Raw genomic sequence first — 21,085 nt, forward strand, 5'->3', positions numbered from 1 at the left:
AGAGACTTATGCTAATTAATTTCAATTACGCCGCTTTTCATCCTCTTTGTTATCACAGTCTCAAAAATGCGCACAAGTACTACCTCAACTATTTACACCCCCCTCGGAAACCACTCATTTGCATACTTAATATAGTCATTGTCAATTAAATTAGCACATGATGCAACTGCGCATACAGTCGAGGCCAGCATGTGAGGGGAGTTAATGATAAGAAGTGGAAGATAGGGGAACTAATAGACTTAAAGCTATTAGCATCACGGTGGGACTAAAGCAAAATGCTTCATTAAACTGAATTAAAGCAACCCATGTGTGATCGTGCTCTGATGGGAAACCCTTTTAGTGACAACTTCCCCAAAACATAGGAAATGCCTCTTATGCACAAAACATGGACAAAGGGGCCACCGTGAAGAGTTCAGCCGGGAGATTTACCTGCACATGACGTTTTCGTGCACGGCGAAGCTGAGTGCAAGCATCTTATAGGCCCATGCAAGGTATGACTCACGCACAGCTGTTTGAGAGCGCTGAAGAAAAAAAAAAAAAACATGCAACGTTGACGCTGCGTTTGCAATGTCTTCGTACTAAATGCAATCGTTTTGAGGGGGGAAAAAACAGTATAACGAGTTTAACTATAAAATGATGACTATTGTATTGATTTCTGGGCCAAAATAGTTCCCCCGACAGCTGTACGTGCTCTATTGAGTGCCTGAAGCCTCGCTGGCTCCAATCGTCTCTATTATTGGACTTTCTTAATTGGCCGAATGTGTTGTACATTTCATTTTCCTGTTACAACCAAGGCTTGGCCTGGAGGAGTAGTGGGGAAGCGGCGACGAGGAGCGCAACTGCTTTTAACTGGTTTTGTTAAGAAGCTCCAGTGTTTGCACTGGCTGGCGTGGCGGAGCCCCAATCAGGTGGCATTACGCGCCGTCTTTGAGCTCACCATTGGCTGGTGGGGAAAGATGCAGTGTGCAAAACCAACCCGCTGCTCACACTCGCCTGACAGAAGCCGAGCTGAGAACGTCATCCGCTCTGAGCGCACGGACGCACTGATTCCATTCACCAGCGAGATTGAAGGAGGGAAACCCTCAGCTGTAGTCTTCATGTAGAAACTGCATTTTTTTTTCTCTCCTCCTCCCCCCTACCAAGCAGTAATTTGTCTGTTTTGGTGTGACTTTGTATGAAAAAAGGATCGGTGTGTTTCTGCGCCCAGAAGTGTTGTCTATGCACCAGTCTGACGCCAAAAGTCACTGTCGCTCGGTGCAGAATTGATTACAACGGAGGCGCTCGGATCAGATGGCTGTTCCACTAAATGCTACCCTACCCGAGTCAAAGGAGAGGAACTGCACAACCGGAAACCTGTTTTTTCTTCTTTTTGCTTTTAATCTCATTGCCTTTTGCAGGCAGATAATTTGGGAATGCGCGCTGCTTTAAAAGTAAGGAGTAATCTTTATTTTTGAACAGTTAACTTTTTCTTTCTTGAAGTGCACTTGGGAGGGAGAGAGCAGATATGATTCGGTTGCTTTTTTTGCTCTCCATCCTGGATGGAGCGCTCTCTCAGCTCCGCTACTCCGTCGCAGAGGAGCAGGAGCCCGGGACCGTAGTTGGGAATATAGCGGAGGATTTGGGGCTGGACATTACCAAACTTTCCGCTCGCCGCTTCCAGACTGTGCCGAGTTCACGGACACCCTATCTGGAAATGAACTTAGAAAACGGCGCGCTTGTGGTGAAGGAGAAAATCGACCGGGAAGAAATCTGCAAGCAGACCATCCCGTGCCTATTGCACCTGGAAGTGTTTTTGGAAAACCCGTTGGAACTCTTTCGCGTCGAGATCGAAGTGCTGGATATCAACGACAATCCACCCAGTTTTCCCGAAGCCGATATTTCAGTGGAGATATCCGAGAGCGCCATTCCCGGGACGCGCTTCCCAGTGGAGAACGCCTTCGACCCGGACGTGGGCGCAAACGCTCTCAGCACTTACGCCATCACCAACAATAACAATTTTTACTTGGACGTGCAGACTCAAAGTGACGGGAACAAGTTCGCCGAGCTCGTGCTGGAGAAGTCTCTGGACAGAGAGCAGCAAGCCGTGCACCGCTACGTGCTCACCGCCGTGGACGGAGGCAACCCGCAGCGCACCGGAACCGCGCTCTTGGTCATCAAAGTTCTGGACTCCAACGACAACGCGCCCACGTTTGACCAGTCCGTCTACACCGTCAACCTGCGGGAAAATTCCGCCGTGGGCACGCAAGTCATTCAGCTCAACGCCACTGACGTGGACGAGGGACAAAACGGGGAAATCATTTATTCATTCAGCAACCACAATACCCCGCGGATTAAAGACTTGTTCAGCATCGATGCCAGGACGGGCAGGATAGAGGTGGCCGGGGAGGTGGATTACGAAGAGAGCAGCACGCACCAGATTTACGTGCAGGCAAAAGATTTGGGGGCTAACGCGGTCCCCGCTCATTGCAAAGTGCTCGTGAAACTCGTGGACGTGAACGATAACACTCCCGACATTGGCTTCAGCACCGTGACCGAGTCCGTGAGCGAGCAGGACGCCCCGGGCACAGTGATCGCACTTTTCAGCGTCTCCGATCGGGACTCGGGCGAGAACGGTTTAATGAGCTGCGAGATCCTCGGAGATGTTCCTTTCAAGCTCAAGTCGTCTTTCAAAAACTACTACACCATCGTGACGGACGGCCCGCTGGACCGCGAGACGACAGAGTCATACACGATCACGGTGGTGGCAAAAGATAAGGGTCAGCCCGCTCTTGCCGCCAGCAAGTCCATCAAAGTGCACGTCTCTGATGAGAATGACAACGCGCCCCGTTTTACGCAGGTGGTTTATGACGTGTATGTGACTGAGAATAATGTGCCTGGGGCTTTCATTCACGCCGTGAGCGCCCTGGACCCCGATGTCGGACAGAACGCTCTGATTACTTACTCCATATTGGAGTGTGACATACAGGGCATGTCGGTGGACACTTATGTTTCCATAAATCAGGACACCGGTTACCTTTACGCACTGCGCTCTTTCGATTACGAGCAGCTGAAAGAGTTCAGCTTCATGGTCCAGGCAAAGGACGCGGGAACACCTGAGCTCTTCTCAAACGCCACTGTCAACGTTATAATCGTGGACCAAAACGATAACGCCCCGACCGTCATAGCCCCCGTTGGTAAAAACGGCACGGCCAAGGAGCCCCTGCCGCGCTCTGCCGAGCCGGGCTACCTCGTGACACGAGTCGTGGCCATGGACGCGGACGACGGTGAGAACGCGCGGCTGTCCTACAGCATCAGGAGGGGCAACGAGATGGGCATGTTTCGCATGGACTGGAGGACGGGAGAGCTGAGGACCGCGCGCCGGATCTCTCACAAGCGGGACTCTCAGGGCCATTATGACCTGCTAATAGAAGTGAGGGACCACGGTCAGCCCCCCCTCTCATCCTCAGCCAGCGTCAGCGTGATATTAGTGGACAGTGTGGTCGAAGGTCGCAGTGGGGATCGTGGCTCTGCCTCCAAGGCAAAGGAGACCTCCCTGGACCTGACGCTCATCCTCATCATCGCCCTCGGCTCCGTCTCCTTTATCTTCCTCTTGGCTATGATCATCTTGGCCGTGCGTTGCCAAAAGGACAAGAAGCTCAACCTGTACACCTGCCTATTGGCTGGCGACTGTTGCATGTGTTGCGGCTCCTGTTGCAGCAGGCACGCTCGAGGCCGCAAGCAGAAAAAGCTGAGTAAATCCGACATTATGTTGGTTCAGAGTACCAACGTCACCTCAGGTGTTGGGCCGGTGGGGCAGGTGCCGGTGGAGGAGTCGGGAGTGGGGAGCGTGGGGGGTGGATTCGGCTCCCACCACCACCAGAACCAGAACTCCTACTGCTACCAAGTGTGTCTGACACCAGAATCAGCCAAAACTGATTTGATGTTCCTGAAACCATGCAGCCCATCACGAAGCACTGATACAGATCACACCAACCCATGTGGCGCCTTAGTTACTGGTTACAGCGACCAACAACCAGACATCATATCCAACGGCAGTATTCTCTCCAGCGAGGTAAGAATCTTGATTCTCATACCTGTCCCACACCAGATTGTTATGTGGGCAGAAATATACATCGTGTTTCATGTTTTCCACTCAAGCCACGTCAAAGCAAAGCCCTTTGAAAAAAAAAATAGATATTGTATTGATTTGCTGTTTCACTCTAGGTACTCTAATAATTGTGGTGATTGGACATGTCAATTTTTAAATCTCATGTGGCCTTTTATTTTTATTTTTTTTCACTCATGTCAGTTAAAACAGATGGAGCTCATTTGGATTTTTTTGCCCGTCACATTCTGAATCTCTCTAGCTTTATTCATACTGCACATCAACTTTTACTTTCTATTCTTCATCGTATTGCTTTCATTTGCTTTTTTGGGTTTCTTTGACCTAAAGTGCACAGGCAAGCCATGTAGTGTGTAAATTATGTCTGCATAGTGTAATCGCAAAGCCATTCGAAGTTAATATGTGGTAGAAATCATATTCAATTTTATTCATGGAAATGACACTACTGGGAAATTTCATTTATTATGATGTTTGCATAAAAAATAGCCGAGAACCAAAACCGCTGCGTGGAAGACATCATTGATGGTTCTAATTACGTCCCGTTTTCTCCAAAGAATGATTCATATACTGCCTTGACTTAGACGAGCAAAATATATTGAGGCGGCAAACATTAGTGGAAAGAAGATAAGTGAGTTGGTGGCCCCATTTTGTGCTCAGCCTATGAGTTTTGCACCCGAGAGCTTGGAGGACTTGAAGCCTTTTTGTTGATTGCGGTGTGGCTGGAGTTTCGCCAGACAGCCAGTCACAGTCTTGCCTTTGCTGTGCTTTAAGTATTCTCTGCACGACCCAGCATGGCAGCAGCGTGAACAAAGGTTGTTCAGTCCCAGCGTAGGCTGGCTCAATCATTTACACATTCAATCGCCTCCTAACCCACTCTCCACTGCTCTCTTCTCACCTAGTCATTAAGTGGATGCGTGCGTGCAAGTGGATGCATTCAACATTTGTATGGCCGAAGCCACAGTATTAATAGTTTTTAACTAGCAACTCTAATGTATGTGTTTTTATTTGTATTTATGAACATGCATGTATATATATTTATATATATATATATATATATATATATATATATATATATATATATATATATATATATATATATATATATATATTCAAGATCCAAAAGTTTTATTGTTATATGCATAGTAATACCACACAATCGAGCAAACAATAAGGTAGGCAAAAAAAAAAAAAAAAAATATATATATATATATATATATATATATATATATATATATATATATATATATATATATATATATATATACACACACACACACACACACATATACTGTACATGCATTTGCGGTCACTTTTGCTAATGGATATATTTGCCTGTGTTTATATTTAGTTGAGATGACCTGTTTTGTTCTTTGGGCTTTTCTAGAATAAACATCAACGTGCAGAACTCAGCTACCTGGTGGACAGACCAAGACGTGTTAACAGGTAGTCGAACACACACATTCTGTCTCTTCTGCACACACACACACACACACACACACACACGTCTTGATAATAGCATTGTGCTGAGCAAGGAAAACCGCAAAACCATTCACTACCTGAGGACCGCTAACATCTCGCTGGCCAAAAGGAAGCGGAGTCTATTCACAGATCTATAAAACTGAATATTATGCCCATCAGTATTAGTCTTGTGGATTCTGCATCATTAATTGTGGCTCTGAGAGGCTACATGGTTCCCTATGTGTCCGTAATGCAGCTCTTCAATTTGGCACCAGTCCCATAACTGGCAGAGCGGTGCCTATTAAAGCGCTAAGACTGGATTTCATTACATGCCATGTGTAACATCCAATTTAGAATCGTGATGGCCGCCGTGACGGTATTAATGCAGTTATGCGTTGGCGGCTCCTGATTCTCTTTTCGTTTTCTCTCTCGCTCTCGCGCTCTTTCTCTCTCACTCTGTCACTTGCACTCTCCCGGCCTTCCATTTAATCCCCCTCCCAGTATTGTAGCTTGACCTCCGTCTCTACCCATGAATTACTTTTGCTCTTCCGAACCTCTGTGACTATCTGTATTCTGCCTCTCTCCTCCAGTTCGGCGTTCCAAGAAGCAGACATTGTGAGCTCGAAAGACAGTGGTCACGGTGATAGTGAGCAAGGCGACAGTGATCACGATGCTACGAACCGGGGACACTCCACTGGTGAGTTCCTCGAAACGTAATCACAAATAGCTTTTCGAATAATGTGTTTGTGCAAGGGGATGCGGTGAACTGAGCGGGCGGGAGGTCTTTTTCAATTTTGTAAGTAAGAATGTCATGGATGGGTAATGATAGCTGGCTTCCAAGACTAGAACCGAAAGTTATTGATTGCGTTTTGTATAGAAGATGAAAAGACAGATGATTTGGCACAACCTATTTGCCTTCCGCTATTCCCCTCGCCTTCTCACTGTTGTTCCAACGAGTGGAACTGAATGGACAGCAACTCACGGGGAGGAAGTGTTAGACCTGCAGTTCTTTTGCTGCATTAATCAATAAATTCACTCAAGTGAAAAGCAAAGGCGCAGAAGCCAAAGTGACATAATTAGATGCATTTCAATCTGCTGTATGAATTGTTACAGTTACCCTTTTCGTATGATTCGTCCAATTAACACTGTAAAAAGTAGGTCTTGATCCGTCCCATAGTCTACACTCAAGTACTTATAATGAAAAGAAAAAAATAGTAGTGGATCTAACAGTAATTGTGTCTCTCTTTTAATGGATTGTAATCCGTCACATGGAAATTCAAAGACACAATGTTGTATATTTTTATGGCACACGCCGCACAAAGAAGTTAGAACCAAATCTCACGCGTGCAGGCAGATGTCATATGGTGTGAGGATGGTACGGTGTTGTTCCTCTTGAGCGAGTGGGGGTTCAAGGTTTTTCAAGGACAGCACAACAGTAGCCAAGAAACAGACCAGCATCTCAAATGTGTAGTGCCAGGATTTCTTTCTTTTTTTTTTTTAATTTGCCCATTTCTTTTTCACATTTGGCCACCGCGGGACTTCAACAGTGACCTTCCAGCACGACCGCTCCAATTCATATTGATGAGCTAAAGCTCCTATTGTTGCACCTTTATTAGGGACAACAATGGTGTCCAAAGATGTAGAAGAATTCGCATGTGAAGTTGCAGAAAAAAGTTTGGAAACAGCCTTTAATCCATTGTTTTCTGTCATGATTTGAACATTTCCAGAACTGTAGAATATCATAATTCTTGAGCTACCAACATTATGAAAATATATCGATTGACCTATTTGGTAAACCAAAAAATGCTACCCAAGACAGAGTTAATAATTTAGATTCCTTTGTCCGGACAACACCTTTGTAGAGCTTGATACAGTATGTTCTCATCTTCATGTTATGGATGAACCTTTATTACGGGAATGATATTGAGTTTTTGAGTGCGTTTGTTCATCTCTGTGTGCCCATCTCTGTGTGCCCTGCGATTGGCTGGCATTCAATTCAGGGTGTCCCCCACCTACTGCCCAGAAGCGTCTGGGATAGGCACCAGCATGCCAGCAAACCTACTGTTGCTCAGAATCTATAGAAAACAAATGGATGGATGTTGAGTGGACAATTGTACACTACCAACAATCAATAGCTTGAATTTCTTGACCTCTTAACTCAGTTCACTGCCAGCAATTTTAGAGAATTTTCAATACAAAAATCAAAGTCAAAGTCAAAGTTTGCTTCCCGCTAATATGGTCAAAGCTTCCAATTAAAAACACAAACCCTCTCTTCTGACTTTTTCTGTTATCTTGTAATCAGCAGGAGAAAAAAACAGTTGGTTTAGGTTCAGCCTGTTCTGCCAGTGGACTCTCAAACTGCATTGATCTCCTTTTAAATGGGGCATTATTGCCATCTACTGCTTAGCGCTTCTGTACCAGTAAAGTTTTTTCCACATTAAGTAATTGCGACCGAGTAGAATCAGACTCTCCCACCCTTCCCCGCCGAAAAACAAAAAAACATAATTGACAAGTATACTTTTCAATGACAGTAAATAATTGAATGTGTTATAGCCCATTTGAATCTCAAGGTGTTTCCAAACATCTGCCTGACAGTGTAAATAAAATCATTGTACCCCTAAAGCTACACATATGCATTTTATAGTAAAGCACACTGGAAATGTTTGTATAATTTATATGTGAGCTAAACATTGCTATTCTTGCCCCCCCTTCCTTTGGTCTAAAGTGTTGAAGGGTCCTTTTTATAGACAGTTTACCATAACAGTCATCTTGTTTATGCAAACATCAGATTATGTTTGTACCTGTTTATTGATCCAAGTGGAGTCAGACAAAAAGAGGAGCAATAGAAAATCACATTTCATATTGAATTGCCCTTTTCCTTTGAGGCTTCACTCCACACAGCTCATATAAGACCTCCGTCTAGACCGGAGTCTGCCAAATATCGTATGAGTGCTGGGAATATAAACAAGACTTCTTTGGATCTCTGTTCTAGGACAGTGAACGGTACTCATCAAGCTCTGTGGCATTTGACATTATTTATCACCTGAGGCAAAACAGAAACTCCATCTCCACACAGCTGATAGTATAACTCTTTGCTCTTGCTTATCAAACACTCGAGGAAGGTCACAGTGTGTAAATCAGAAAAGCGGCAGTTGAGATTTAAATATTTATTCATACAACTGTCAGCAGTTGTACTCAAAGCAGAACAAGTTACTTCAGAAAAGGCAAAGGATCGTTTTACCAATATCTTATGACATCTTAGGCTTGATAATATTAATTTAAGCGTAAGAGTATATTATTCAAGTTTTTTTTTGCACGGAATGCTACATGGTAAAACGTCGGAGTCAAAATTTCAAAAAGTAATGAGCGCAGTTTGGCATTGGTTCGCAAACATCATATGCACCATATCTTTATTATGTCTTTTGTCAAATATCAACAATTTTTTTTGTGTGTGTTTGATTCTTGGGTGAACTGATGACCATAGCGTATTAGTGGTATTTTTGAAAGCAAGGGTATTCTCGTTTCACAACGTTTAAAAACCAGTATGCATTGGCGGAGAAAGATGACAATACGGTTTTTATTACCGTAGTTGTGAGGTGTATTGTCATCAAATATTGCTGGGGAGTATTTAGTTTGGATTTTGGATAGGTATCGGCTGCAAAACAAGCACTAGAAAAAGATGTCCATTATGTGAATGAGTTATTCCATTCAATAATTGATTTTGTCATAAACCTTTAGTGTCTAACTAATTTCAAGTTGAAACAGAACAAAATACATCACAAGAAATAGTGCTCTCAAACAATTATTTTTTCAACTAATTGTTTACAAAATTTTCCACAATTAATCACAATTAATATATTATAACAATTCATGTTTTTCACTTTCTACGTGAGTAACGTATTCACTTGCAAGTACAACTGTTGAACAAAAACCACCAAATCTTATTCATTGTTTTTTTTTTTTTTCTTTTAGTCTTCTCATAGAATTTTGTAACTTGAGCAGGGTGTTTTGTTCTGAAATGGTGCACCAATGCAAACAATTATGGTGTTTCAACTCAGCTTTTCAAAGCGCACATTTTTAAAAATGTTTTGGGTTGTGGAGCAACTTTTTGATGTAAATCTATGTAAACGTCCATCTTTGTCTGTCTTCTTACCGGTGACTCTCGTTTAAGTTTGGTTGCAAAGTTACCAGTCCAGCTGCCACAGAAAGGAAATCGAATTGAGTTTTCCTTTCCTTTAATGCTTTATAACATTTCAATTAATCTGCAAAATTCACTTTTTGACTTTAACAACCCAAGTAAGACCCTAAATAGGCAATGTGCAATACGTGCTGTGCTTCTATTATTGAAGTCTGATGTGTTTCTACATAAGGTGTATACAGAATGTATAGGGCATGATTTAAGTTACTTTTGAGTGAGTTTTCATAGTCAGATAATATATCAATAGAAAAGGTTTACTACTAATTGGTTGTACGAATCTAAAAAGATATTTATTATTCATAAATTTATTTTGAGAAATTGGGAGCAAATCAAGCACAAATGATTAATGCTCCCTTAAAAATGATTACAACTGCCTTTAGTTTTAGTTGTAACCATGGACATACTACAAACTGCCAAAGTACGTTCATGGCATTTTAGCATGCCTGCAATCTTCAAAAATGACCACAGCTAAGCACACGTCACGCAAGAGTAATGATGCTGATGACCAATTATTGCAGGGGTGCAGTCCACTGTTGACCAATGAACATTTGACCGCACAACGAAGCTTAGCAGTCAAATTGGTGGTGCCAGCACCTTGGGGCAGCCAATAGATACTATAGTTGATACAGTAGTCCATAAGTACATTGCTTTGCAGCCTGCGGGCCGATGTAGGAGTTAGTACTTTGGTGTTTACTGACCCGAAACTGCTACATTCAAGCCGCAACAAAATGAAATGGAGTTCATAGGTTTCCTGATGTTTCGTTGAGCTTTTGCTACAGATTCCACCGCAGTCCTAGTTTATTTCGAGTTGACATGGGAGTCACTATGTACAGTATCCTTCTGCTGCCGACTCTCAAGCGCATATCCAACATTGCTGCTGTTGAGTTTGTCATCAGCTAAGTAAATTTGTGGAAATATTGAGCTACACACACAACAACCCCCAATCTATGGCCAAGTGAAGTTGAGGGAAGTTCGGTTGAGCAGAAAATTACTTTGATGTTTTGGTTAGAGTCAAAACCATCAGTGATTAATAAATCAAATAAAAAGGGGCCACAAAATTTTTTGATTTGTGAAAGAATGAGGTGGCAGGGAGCAGAGTGAATACAGGCAGAACCTTCTTCTGTCTTCTAATGTAGAGGTTGCGTGGACTACTAGTTTGATGTTTTTGCATGCTCACTGTCGATAATAACCATTTATTTTTTCAATTGTAGCGATACTACGATACAATACGTTTATAGACATACGGCACCTGTCAAAATTTAGAAACATCTTGTGTTTCCACATCACCTCAAGCTACTTTGAAGTATCAAAATGGTATAACATCTTCTGTTTCAGTGAATATTTTCATTTACCAAATAATTCCATCGATATAGCTTCATATTGTCAATGACTTAAGTGTAAATCTTCAAATTGGTAAATGTGGTTTTCCACTTCTGATTGGTTCTTGAGTCCTTACGGATCTTGGTATCTGACGAGATGAATAAGATTTTTTTTTTTTTTTTGTCAGCAACCATCAATACTGTATACAATGTTGTCTCCTTGTCTAATGTTGGCAGTGTGCGTTGGCTAACATGCGCTTGTGCTGAGTGCAAGTTTCCTAGACGAGAATGCACCGAATAACCCTGAGCTAAAACCGGCATAGACCTCACATTAGTTTTGTGTATTTCTCCAGAATCTGTCTGCTTAAGCAAATTTGCTGGTGTGTACACATCCAAACAGCTATGTGACGCACATGTGCGGCAGAGTCTCATCCTTCATTCTGTTTCCCCCACACGTTGAATCGCCGCAACACTTGGCTGAGCAGTAATTCATTTCTGAAGCCTTTGCATAGCAATTATCAGAGAGGGTTTAGAGGCAGGTTGTCCTCACAGGACCGCACATCACAATGTCCCTTTTGGTATGTTTCTGAATATTTAAAATCAAATGAAAACCATCTGCAGTTGGCATATCATCAAGCGCACCTGCATTTTCTAACTGTGCAGCTACCCTTTTGACACTTCAGAAAATAAGGCTCTTGATGTTGTTTTAAATCAAAGAGATTGTGCCTGCGAGGTTATCTCCAGATGCTTTTAATAAGTGTGCAAATAGTGTTCCTGAAAGCAACGTCTCTGTATTGAAACAGCTATGTCAGGCTCCAAAGCACAAGTGATTGACTGCCACACCCTTATCTAGCCCACACGCTCACTCAGGTTGTTTTATTCAAATGCGGTGCTGTCTTCTTTCTTGCATTATTCCCCTAATAGGAAATTGAGCGAACAAGAAAAAAAAAGGCACCTCAGACACGGATGCTGAGATCTGCGAGACGGTAGCGAGAGCAAAAATTATCGTCATGATGACATTTTCGTGAGAAAGAACGCCATGATAAATGGGGCAATTAAATCCCTGTGGCAAAGGTGTGTGAGATTGATGATTATGAATTAGTAGCTGGCATCATGTTTCCTTGTCTGTGATCTGTCAAAGGCATTTAGCAAAGCTGGCTTAGAAATCATCTTTGCTCAAATTCAAGACACGTCACACAGGCAATATCGGAAATAATGGAAAAACAGTGTAAATGGTATTTTTGCATGATGCCTTACACTTTGATTCATAGGAAACTAAAGGTAGCTGGGATAGGCCCTAGCGAACCCTAACTCTCGAGGAGGTTATGCAGTATAGTAAACTGACAGCTGGATTGCCATTTGAAAAAAAGATTTAAAAAATAATTAACAAGATAATTCATATTTAAAGGAAGAGTGGAACTGTCTGTGTAGAGCAAACATTTATGATTGTCAACTTGTTGGAATGTCTTTAATTAACTTTGAATATATTTACATTCAAACGCAATAGCAAGTGTACGAGCGTGAATATACTCAAACAAATATGTACAGTACATACTGTCAAATGTACAAACAGATACATTTGGATGGATTTGAAAATAAGTTCCAATGTAGTCTCATGCTTTTTTTTTTTTGCATGACAGACATAGCCCGTAGCTTACCAAACATAATAACAAAGAATCAACCAATGAGGGTAGAAGTGGATTGCAACTCCTCAGCAGGATCAGATTACAACTTCTGCCCTCGATTCCTGTCATTATGTTTTGTCGACCACGAGCCAATCACGTGTCTCGTAGGAGTAATGATGATAGAGAGATTGCCTGGCAAGTCGTTTTCCGTTGACTGTTGATGACAGTACTTGGAGCATGAAGATCACACATGAGCGCGGCAGGAGGAGAGTCATGAGGACAAAAGAAAGCTTTGGGAAGATGTCACCTACGAGGGTTTTGTAATAAATTGGAATTTCGACTGTACACTTTTCTTCGTTGTGTTTGCTCAGCTATGGGCTCCAATCTAGGTCGATGTCCGAGGGCCGTTACGCCGAGGGCAATCCCGGCCCTCCGTGTTCCCCGACTACGGCCAAGGGATGGAAACGGGAGGGGATAACAATACAGTTACTGTATAAGGATTAGTAATTAAAGATTTAAGTAAATATGTGTATTGTAGGAATCTTTGTTTCAAACATGTAAATTATAAAAATTCTGGGACCCACATACACATGCATGAGAATTTCGGGGGGGGGGGGGCGGCGTCCCACTTCCCGGTTTTCAATTTTTGACGGAGATTTTTGGTCCCCGTTAACTTCGATAAACCAGGGAACACACTACCCTGGAATGAGTTTGCTGTTAAAAAATGTTGATTCCACATTGTCAGGACCATGCTTCCGTGCTATTTTGCAAGAAGAAGAATGTGGCAACTTTGTGAAAGTTGTATTGATTTCATTAAAAAAGTATCCAGCGCATCTCGTTGCATCCAAACAACACACAGACCATAGATCAATAACCGGTGGTCACCCAGAGCCTGTACAGTAAGGTGGGATATTAATCAAGCAGGCAGCGCATGGGCAAGCAGCCATCTCGGCTCTCCATCAAAACATTTAGTCGCTGCCTCTGCGAGGCTCACAGCAATTTCTCTGTCTGTCATTGCTGGGCAGAGTGGCAGCCATCTTGCTGTGTTTTCGCCCTGAGAGGTCTGTGGTTTACTCATCACCGGGCAGCTCGTGCAAGGAAGCTTTGCTACTCCCCTGCCGTTTTGAGCTGCTGTCCAAATATTGGCACACCTGTATTCTCTACGGAGCAAAGAAGAAAATATAAAATTATATATAGTGTAGCTGGAAGACACATCAACCGCGAGTGTTTGTTGTTGTAGGGGAAAAAAATGACACTGAAGAAGAACGGTTGAGAGAGAAAGTCAGGAACAGAGGGGTGAATGCAAGGCACGGTAGGGGGGGATTGAGTGGGTGTAATCTGGGTACACACACAGTGCATTCAAACATCTCCATTTTTCTTTCCTCAGGATTTGTGTTTCCTCATTTCCTTCAGCTCCCACTTTCTGATTGTATGTCAGGCATTACAATTAGTCAAATCACTCCAACATGGGATTTCTAAAACGTGCGGCGACGTAATGAAAAACAAAATAGTCGGGGGGAAATGTGCTGATGGCTTATTAGAAAGTGGATTGTCTTTGCATTGTGTAGCATTGTTTACCCTCTTGCATGTGTTCAAGTTTGCGTGCTCGTGTGTGTGTGTGTGTGTGTTTGCCTGCCGGATGAGGTCATGATGAGGGAGAGCGCTGTTGGCAGGCACTGTCATTGCCACTCACTGTTTTGGTTGTTGTTTGCTTCCTGCCCGAGGAAGTGAAGGTGCTTCATGAGGATCAACAGCCACCGGGTGTCATGCGCACATGGCCTGTCTGTCGGTTTGCTTCCAAGCATTTACATAACTTGGCATAGGAGTACTTTTAAGCCCGTGTGTTTGCAAACATATGTGTTGATATCGCTGTTGGTAAAGAGCAGGCTGACAGGCCGCTCTCAGCTTGCAGAATCTTTGCACACTATATTTGCTCATCTTGTCCGGAGTACAGTACTCCATTGTTGCCTTTGATTTGATTAAAACTGATACACTTTAAGATGAATGAGCATTGTGACTGTCAGCCACTTAGCTGCACAATGGCCCGGAGAAGATTAAAATGCCGGAGGTCAGCACAGGCACATGTCAACAAATCATTAAAAGGCTAAAGGCCAGTTGTTGATCCAGTTGCCTCTACATAGATATTTTACTGCCGTGTGGTTAAATGGTTAATGTTAATGAGATTGCATTGGTTAATATTAAATTGATAAAATGGTGTCCCCGCAAAAGTTTGCATTATCCCAATGCTTGATATGGAAATTAAAATGTCATATATGCATTACCAGTCAAACGTTTGGAAACAACCGTAAATCATCATTGCAGTTGTCCTGCATCGCTGATCAATACTTTCGGAAACATGTTAATCAAAACAGAATATGCTTTATGATTTAGATTTTTTAAAGTTGGCACCTTTTGCCGAGATAAGAACTTTGCACATTTTGGTATTTTCTCAGCTTTATGATGTTGGATGACGCCATATGACCTGACACTGAGTTCAAAACTTTGCATTATCAAGTTAACAGCTTGAATTTCTTGTCCTCTTAATATTTTTCAGATCATTTCAATTTGAACACTTTGGCTGGTACTGTTCACAGTGATCCCTAAACAGTGTCATTTGAATATTTTCAGCAAAATATTCAATACCAGAAAATCATTCAATTCATTTACTTGTTTGTATACCCTCCACTTCTGTATTTATTTAACCAGTCTTTCTGTTCCATCTGCGGTGTCACCGGTGTCTGTTTTTGGCCACTGCTCTCTCCATCTGTGTTTTCTGCGGTCCTCCTCTTTGTTCCTTATGGCTCCTGCGGCTTTTCTGTCTTCGCTGCCTCGGAAATCTGTGACTCCCGCTTCTGTTTGGCCAGAGCTGTTGATTGTCTGGGAGCCTTGTGCCTCATCTGACTCGATGGTCACTGCGGTCGCATGGCCTGCCTTGCTCCCTTTTGTGCCCTGAATTACAGTAGCTGTAATATTACAAACACGCAGTGCACAGAAACGCAAGGTTCACCCTCAGCCATGACCAGTGTTGCTGACATGAGCACAGATGACATCCATAGCTGGAATGTGGATTAGATGATTGCAAGATGAATATAATTTCATGTTGAATTTAAACCACTTTCATAATGGTCATTATCATGTGGGATGCTAGCTAATCAAAGAATTAGTTACCGTAATATTAAATGAAATCGTCCTCCTGTTCGTGATCACTCGCTTATCAGAGAGGAGTGGGCTTATGCACAACACTATCCTGAAAATGTTCCCACCTCTTTGCGCAATAACAATACAGTGCTTTCCCCGTTTGTTCTTATTCATGTATTTCTACAGTGCGACCTGTTTTAGAGAGATCAAATTGTTGAGATAGTTGCACAGCACGGACAAGCAGTATTATCCCATCGAAGCGAATATCAGTGAAATAGAAAATTTGACGAGGTGCGTTTATGACATGTCCCACTTCCTTTGCGCTTTTTTTTTTCTTGTTCATGGTGGGTAAATATAAGATGGTCCGATATTCTGAGATGTGTTTTTCTCCCTTGGCAGATAAAGAGGAAAACAACAACTGGAAAAGTTACCCATTTATATGAGACTGAATCCATTTTAACAGTATTTATTTGTTACATATGCTAGTATGCTAGTGTCTAAATATTTTAAGCATTCCAGCCTACATATTTGGACTACTCTGTCCCTGTTATATACCAATTAGACAAAAACATAGTACGGCATACCTGCTCTGTGTAGCATTACTATATACAGTACTAGATGTTACATTGTTCCCTTGTGCACATTTCCGCAATTTCACATTTCTGTCTTTGATGGTAAGCCAGTTTTGCCTTGGGGGAGGTGGTGAGTGTAGGGGTCGCAGATTGCCCCCTTTTCTTTTCTCTCGCTCTCGCCTTTTGCCTTTCTCCGCCCCAATGTAAGCCCTCAACCTCTTGTCTCCTCTTTTGATCACGCCATTCCATTGCTTTCCTGCATTTCACCAGCTACAGGGGAAAACATGAAAAAACACAATTCCAATCTGCACAGGAGAAAATTGGCTGCAGGGTGTAATTATTATGATGGCTCAGTTCATGTTTCGTTTTTCCTCATTTTACCCCCTTTATAATCTCACTCATACACTTATCCCACCACCCTCCTCTCTTTATTCTCTCTAAGAGAGTGTAATTAACATAACTTGGATCCCTTTTATGCCTCTTCTTCTATTATATCATTCCCCATGTTAATATGATCTTTTTTTATGTGGATGTTTTGTTTTTTGGCAGCAACCCTATGTCAATTACAGACTGTCTAGATGTATAGGATTGATCGACATTGAAGTGAAATTTGCCAGTCATGGGACTACTTGCTGTTCATGTCACATTTCTTTGTGATAATTGTCAATTTTTTTATGCGTGGTGGTGTTTTAAAATGGTCGTGCTTCAGGGTATTTTTTTTTTAAATGCCGCCTCACTTTGATTGTACTTTTCACACAGAATGAATGAGGTTTAGAGGAAAACAAACTACTGTGTTTGTTCCATTAGTGTTCCCTTTGTCCTTTGCTGAATAGCTTTAATGCAGTTTTTTTTTTTTTTTTTTTTTTCCTGTAGCATGAATGATTCATAATTTGTGTCTTCAACACATAATGCCCTCTTTTTTTTTTGGTTGGGGGGGCGGCTTTGCCCTCTTCTATAGCTTGTAACTTTTTTTTTCCTTACTTGTTGTCCCTGTTATTCGGTGCCATCTATAACTGTCTTTTCTTGATCAATCTCATTGTGCTTACAATCTTCTTTGTATTTCAACTGACGTGACTGCAGGTGCTGATCTGTTCTCCAACTGCACAGAGGAGTGCAAAGCCCTGGGCCACTCCGACCGCTGCTGGATGCCAGCCTTCGTCCCATCCGATGGACGCCAGGGGCCAGACTACCGCAGCAACCTTCATGTCCCCGGAATGGATGCTACACTTCCAGACACTGAGGTACCCTCCTCTGTCAACCTCTCCGACCAAGTCGCCTTGACATCGTCCACCGCTTCGTCCAGCGATAGGTCATTCTTCACCTTTGGCAAGGATGGTCAAAGGTCACAGTCACACAACAGCCTTCACCATCACCTTCATCCGCAACAGCAGCAGTACAGCTCCAGCACTCTAGAGAGGAAAGAGTATGATAGGGGGACCCTTCCGTACAAATCTACTTTTTTCTGTGAGTATCAGTATGAAAAATCTTTGGGACCCTTTGACTTTGGTCTGGTCCAGTACAGATACTAAAGGAGGGGATGCTGAATATGCCTCTGTTTTTCTGATCTGGACTATAAACTTTGAGTTCTCCTGGTTTGAAGGAGCTTAAAAGTGCAACTTTAAACTGTTGTATTGTTCTCTTGTAATTTATCATTCTTGTCAGATGTAAAATGGAATCCATTATTGCTCACCCCCCTTTTTTCCCCAAAATCCATAAATTAGCCTTCCCCAGTAATCTTAAATACTGTCTGTTATTATGTGACAAACAATACTAATAAAAAAGAAGAATTAGACTCATACGAATCTGCTGTGGCCCATTTGTCTCCCACCCACCCTCTGTAAATTTTATCTGTAAAATAACATTTTTATCTGACACTCATTTAAGTAAAGGTCATCTACATCAAGTTCACCTCATGTTTGTTTGTTTTATCACCTCACACTTTTATCTGAATGATGCTTCTTGTTTGAAAGTCAAATGGATCCACACTTGACATGTTTCTTTAATTCCACTGAAAGAAGAAGTCATTGCACTTCATTCCGGAGAGGAACTTGTCCTTTGTGTACCGAGCAATGCTGACAAACAGCATGGAAATATCTTCAGTTAGGAAAGTTGAGCTGCATCAGATTGTTATCAGTTGGAACATAAAAGGGAATTTCCAGCTCCAAAGAGTTCTACAGCATTCATTAGGAGACGATAACAAATCATTTCCGAGCTCCCACATAGCATGAATAATCTATTAGCTCTAAGAGTAGCGAATGGATTCGATATACACACTCAGTGGAGGGGTCATTTCCAATTAAGTCACTAGCATGCACACCGCCATCCACCATGAAACTGCATGCTGACTTTGGGCTGTCTCTCAGGTAAAGGATTGTTTTTGACCTAGCAAACTATGCCAAGCAATTTCTCTCCTGTACAGCAATTGTCTGTGTGGAGAAAAAAAAAATCGTTGCTGTTTAGCCTTTAGGTAGTCTGCTCTAAATATAGTTTGTTGGCTCATCTCTTCCGCCTCATGGGGTAATGTTAAATGTGCAATATGAAACCATATTTCTATACTGTGATTTGTGATTTCTTTTTGATTTGGGACTTTTCAAATAAACTGGCTTTATTCTGGCACAACAGAGGTTGTCTTGCACAGCAGAGTATTAAAACTATGAGAATATCTCCAGAGGATGATGCTAAGCTAAAGTAGCCTATCTTTGTAGGAATAGTCCAATTATTTTACCCATAATTTGCATATATATATATATTTTTTTTTTTAAACATTTATTGATGTAATTAATGCACTGTCCAAAGTTTAGGTAGCGCAGGCCATTCACCATTCAAAAGAAAATGGAATTCCTTGGCTTTAGTATTGCACACCGAGGCGGAGGGTTTATGGCATATAAATGAATTCACAAAAAGTCCTTTGTGGCACGCATCCTTCAACGAAGTTGTATTTGGAGCTGTTATTATAACGCCACATGGGATGGAGTGTCATTTGTCTTAATGACTCTTCTCTGTGTTACAGCCCGCAAGAGGATTTGCTAGCTCATTCCATGTGGACCTGTCAGAGACAGCGTGAAGTTCAGTAACAGACCACCAACACTGATGATATAGACCTCCAACTAAGACTAAATAAATAGAAAGCTGGGCAACAACAACTCTGGATAAATGACATTTTCTCAGATGGCAAACTATAACCAAGCTTTGGTTGCTATAAGAGGCAAGGAGAAATTCTGAGTAGCTGTCAACCTTTCAACATCTGAGGAGCATTCCAAGGCCTTATTCCTCTCAGCAGGACTGAGATCTGGGCTTGAAACACACTTTTGACGTTGTGAAGATTTTAATGTTATCATCAAATGGAAGAGAAATAGTGACTCAAGAATGCAACAGACTCGTGAAGGACCTGCTCACTCCCAAATGTGGTTTGGAAAAAGAAGAGTTGTGTGTGCCTGTTTACAAACATGAAGCGTTATCAACTTGGACCAACATTATGTGGAGCCCTTTAGCTATTTCTTTGGTCACCAGTGAGCCAACTGTACAAAGATATTGTGGGTAAAAAGTGTGCGAGACGGCCAGCGGGTGCTATTCAGGTATTGGATGGCACAGGGGAAAAAAAGGACACAGAGAACTGACTACAAAATCTGTGTTTCCGTTTTGAGACTGACTGTCTAACTTTTTTGTTTCAGTTCTTTCAATGTGCTTCACGTGTGGAGAAATATAGATGCATACGTATTACAACATAGATACAAACAGTAATGCAGAGGCTCTCTACTTTGCTGATTGATTTAATGACAGAAAGGTCATGTTGAGTATTAGAAGAATGTTCTGACTTCTGAGCTAGTGATGATTAATGGAAGTGAAGTGATGAATTACCGGGACGTGATCCTTTTAATGCCCTTGGCCTATACCTAAACAATCAGACACATTCAGTGGTTTTTATCATGTGTGAAAAGTGTTTACTGTGCTCTTTTGACAAGCGTTTAAATTAATATAAAGCTATACGTATATAACTATATATACATGCATATATATAACTATATTCAAAGAAAAAGTTTTGTTTTCCCGAAAACTGTGTAACCCTTGGTTTGTGCACCTCATTAAATCAAGAATTCCAAGTGCTTAAAAAATGGAGCCTTGTTCCGACTGGAAAGGGGGAATGCTTTCAGAAAAAAAGCAAACCCCGTTCATGCCAACCAAGGATTGGTTTACTTTTTTATTTGATTGTTCTTTTTGCCATGTCACGAGATCTTGGTCGCCTGTGTATTTTTAACTCAGTATATGCTCATGTACAGGAAGGGGGGGGGGGGGGGGCTACTACTACTGAGCTATATTTTAAAACTTTTACAATCATATGCTCACAAACAAACACACACATTGATGCACAAGCGTGCACACAAACCCACACACACACACGCAAACAGACACAGACACACACAGTCATACATACACAGGTCAAGTAATAAATAAACCGTGTCATTGAAGTACTTTAATGTGTGTTTTGTCGGGAATAATTTACCAGAGGTCCACTGGGATACCAGCTTTTTTCTTGGTTTTATCATAGAACACATTTTTCTGCTTTCATTGTTATTTTTAGTGCTTGAGCTTTCATAAGACTCTTGAGTTATCACTGACAAATCTTATAGAAGTTTTCATCGCAATGGTTTGCTCAACTTTTCTATGACCTAAAA

The 21,085-nt window shown here is 42.0% G+C and overlaps 1 protein-coding gene across 3 annotated transcripts; it reads left to right on the forward strand.

The window, feature by feature from the left end:
• Positions 1-1,002: 1,002 nt before the first annotated feature.
• LOC148420874 (protocadherin-10-like) lies at positions 1,003-20,881 on the forward strand. Of its 3 annotated transcripts, none has more exons than XM_088420401.1 (5): positions 1,003-4,051; positions 5,487-5,545; positions 6,151-6,257; positions 17,493-17,876; positions 19,423-20,881. In XM_088420401.1, exons 1-5 carry the CDS (start codon positions 1,505-1,507, stop codon positions 19,440-19,442), a joined length of 3,117 nt encoding a protein of 1,038 aa, XP_088276527.1. In that variant the 5' UTR covers positions 1,003-1,504; the 3' UTR covers positions 19,443-20,881. The 3 variants fall into 3 exon arrangements, with proteins under 3 accessions (XP_088276527.1, XP_088276528.1, XP_088276529.1); XM_088420402.1 differs by having other exon boundaries at positions 17,493-17,653; XM_088420403.1 differs by lacking the exon at positions 19,423-20,881 and having other exon boundaries at positions 17,493-17,653; positions 17,716-17,862.
• Positions 20,882-21,085: the final 204 nt, after the last annotated feature.

This window comes from Hippichthys cyanospilos, chromosome 7 (genome assembly GCF_059441005.1).
Source record: "Hippichthys cyanospilos isolate Australia breed blue-spotted pipefish chromosome 7, RoL_Hcya_1.0, whole genome shotgun sequence".
NCBI classification, from domain to species: domain Eukaryota; kingdom Metazoa; phylum Chordata; class Actinopteri; order Syngnathiformes; family Syngnathidae; genus Hippichthys; species Hippichthys cyanospilos.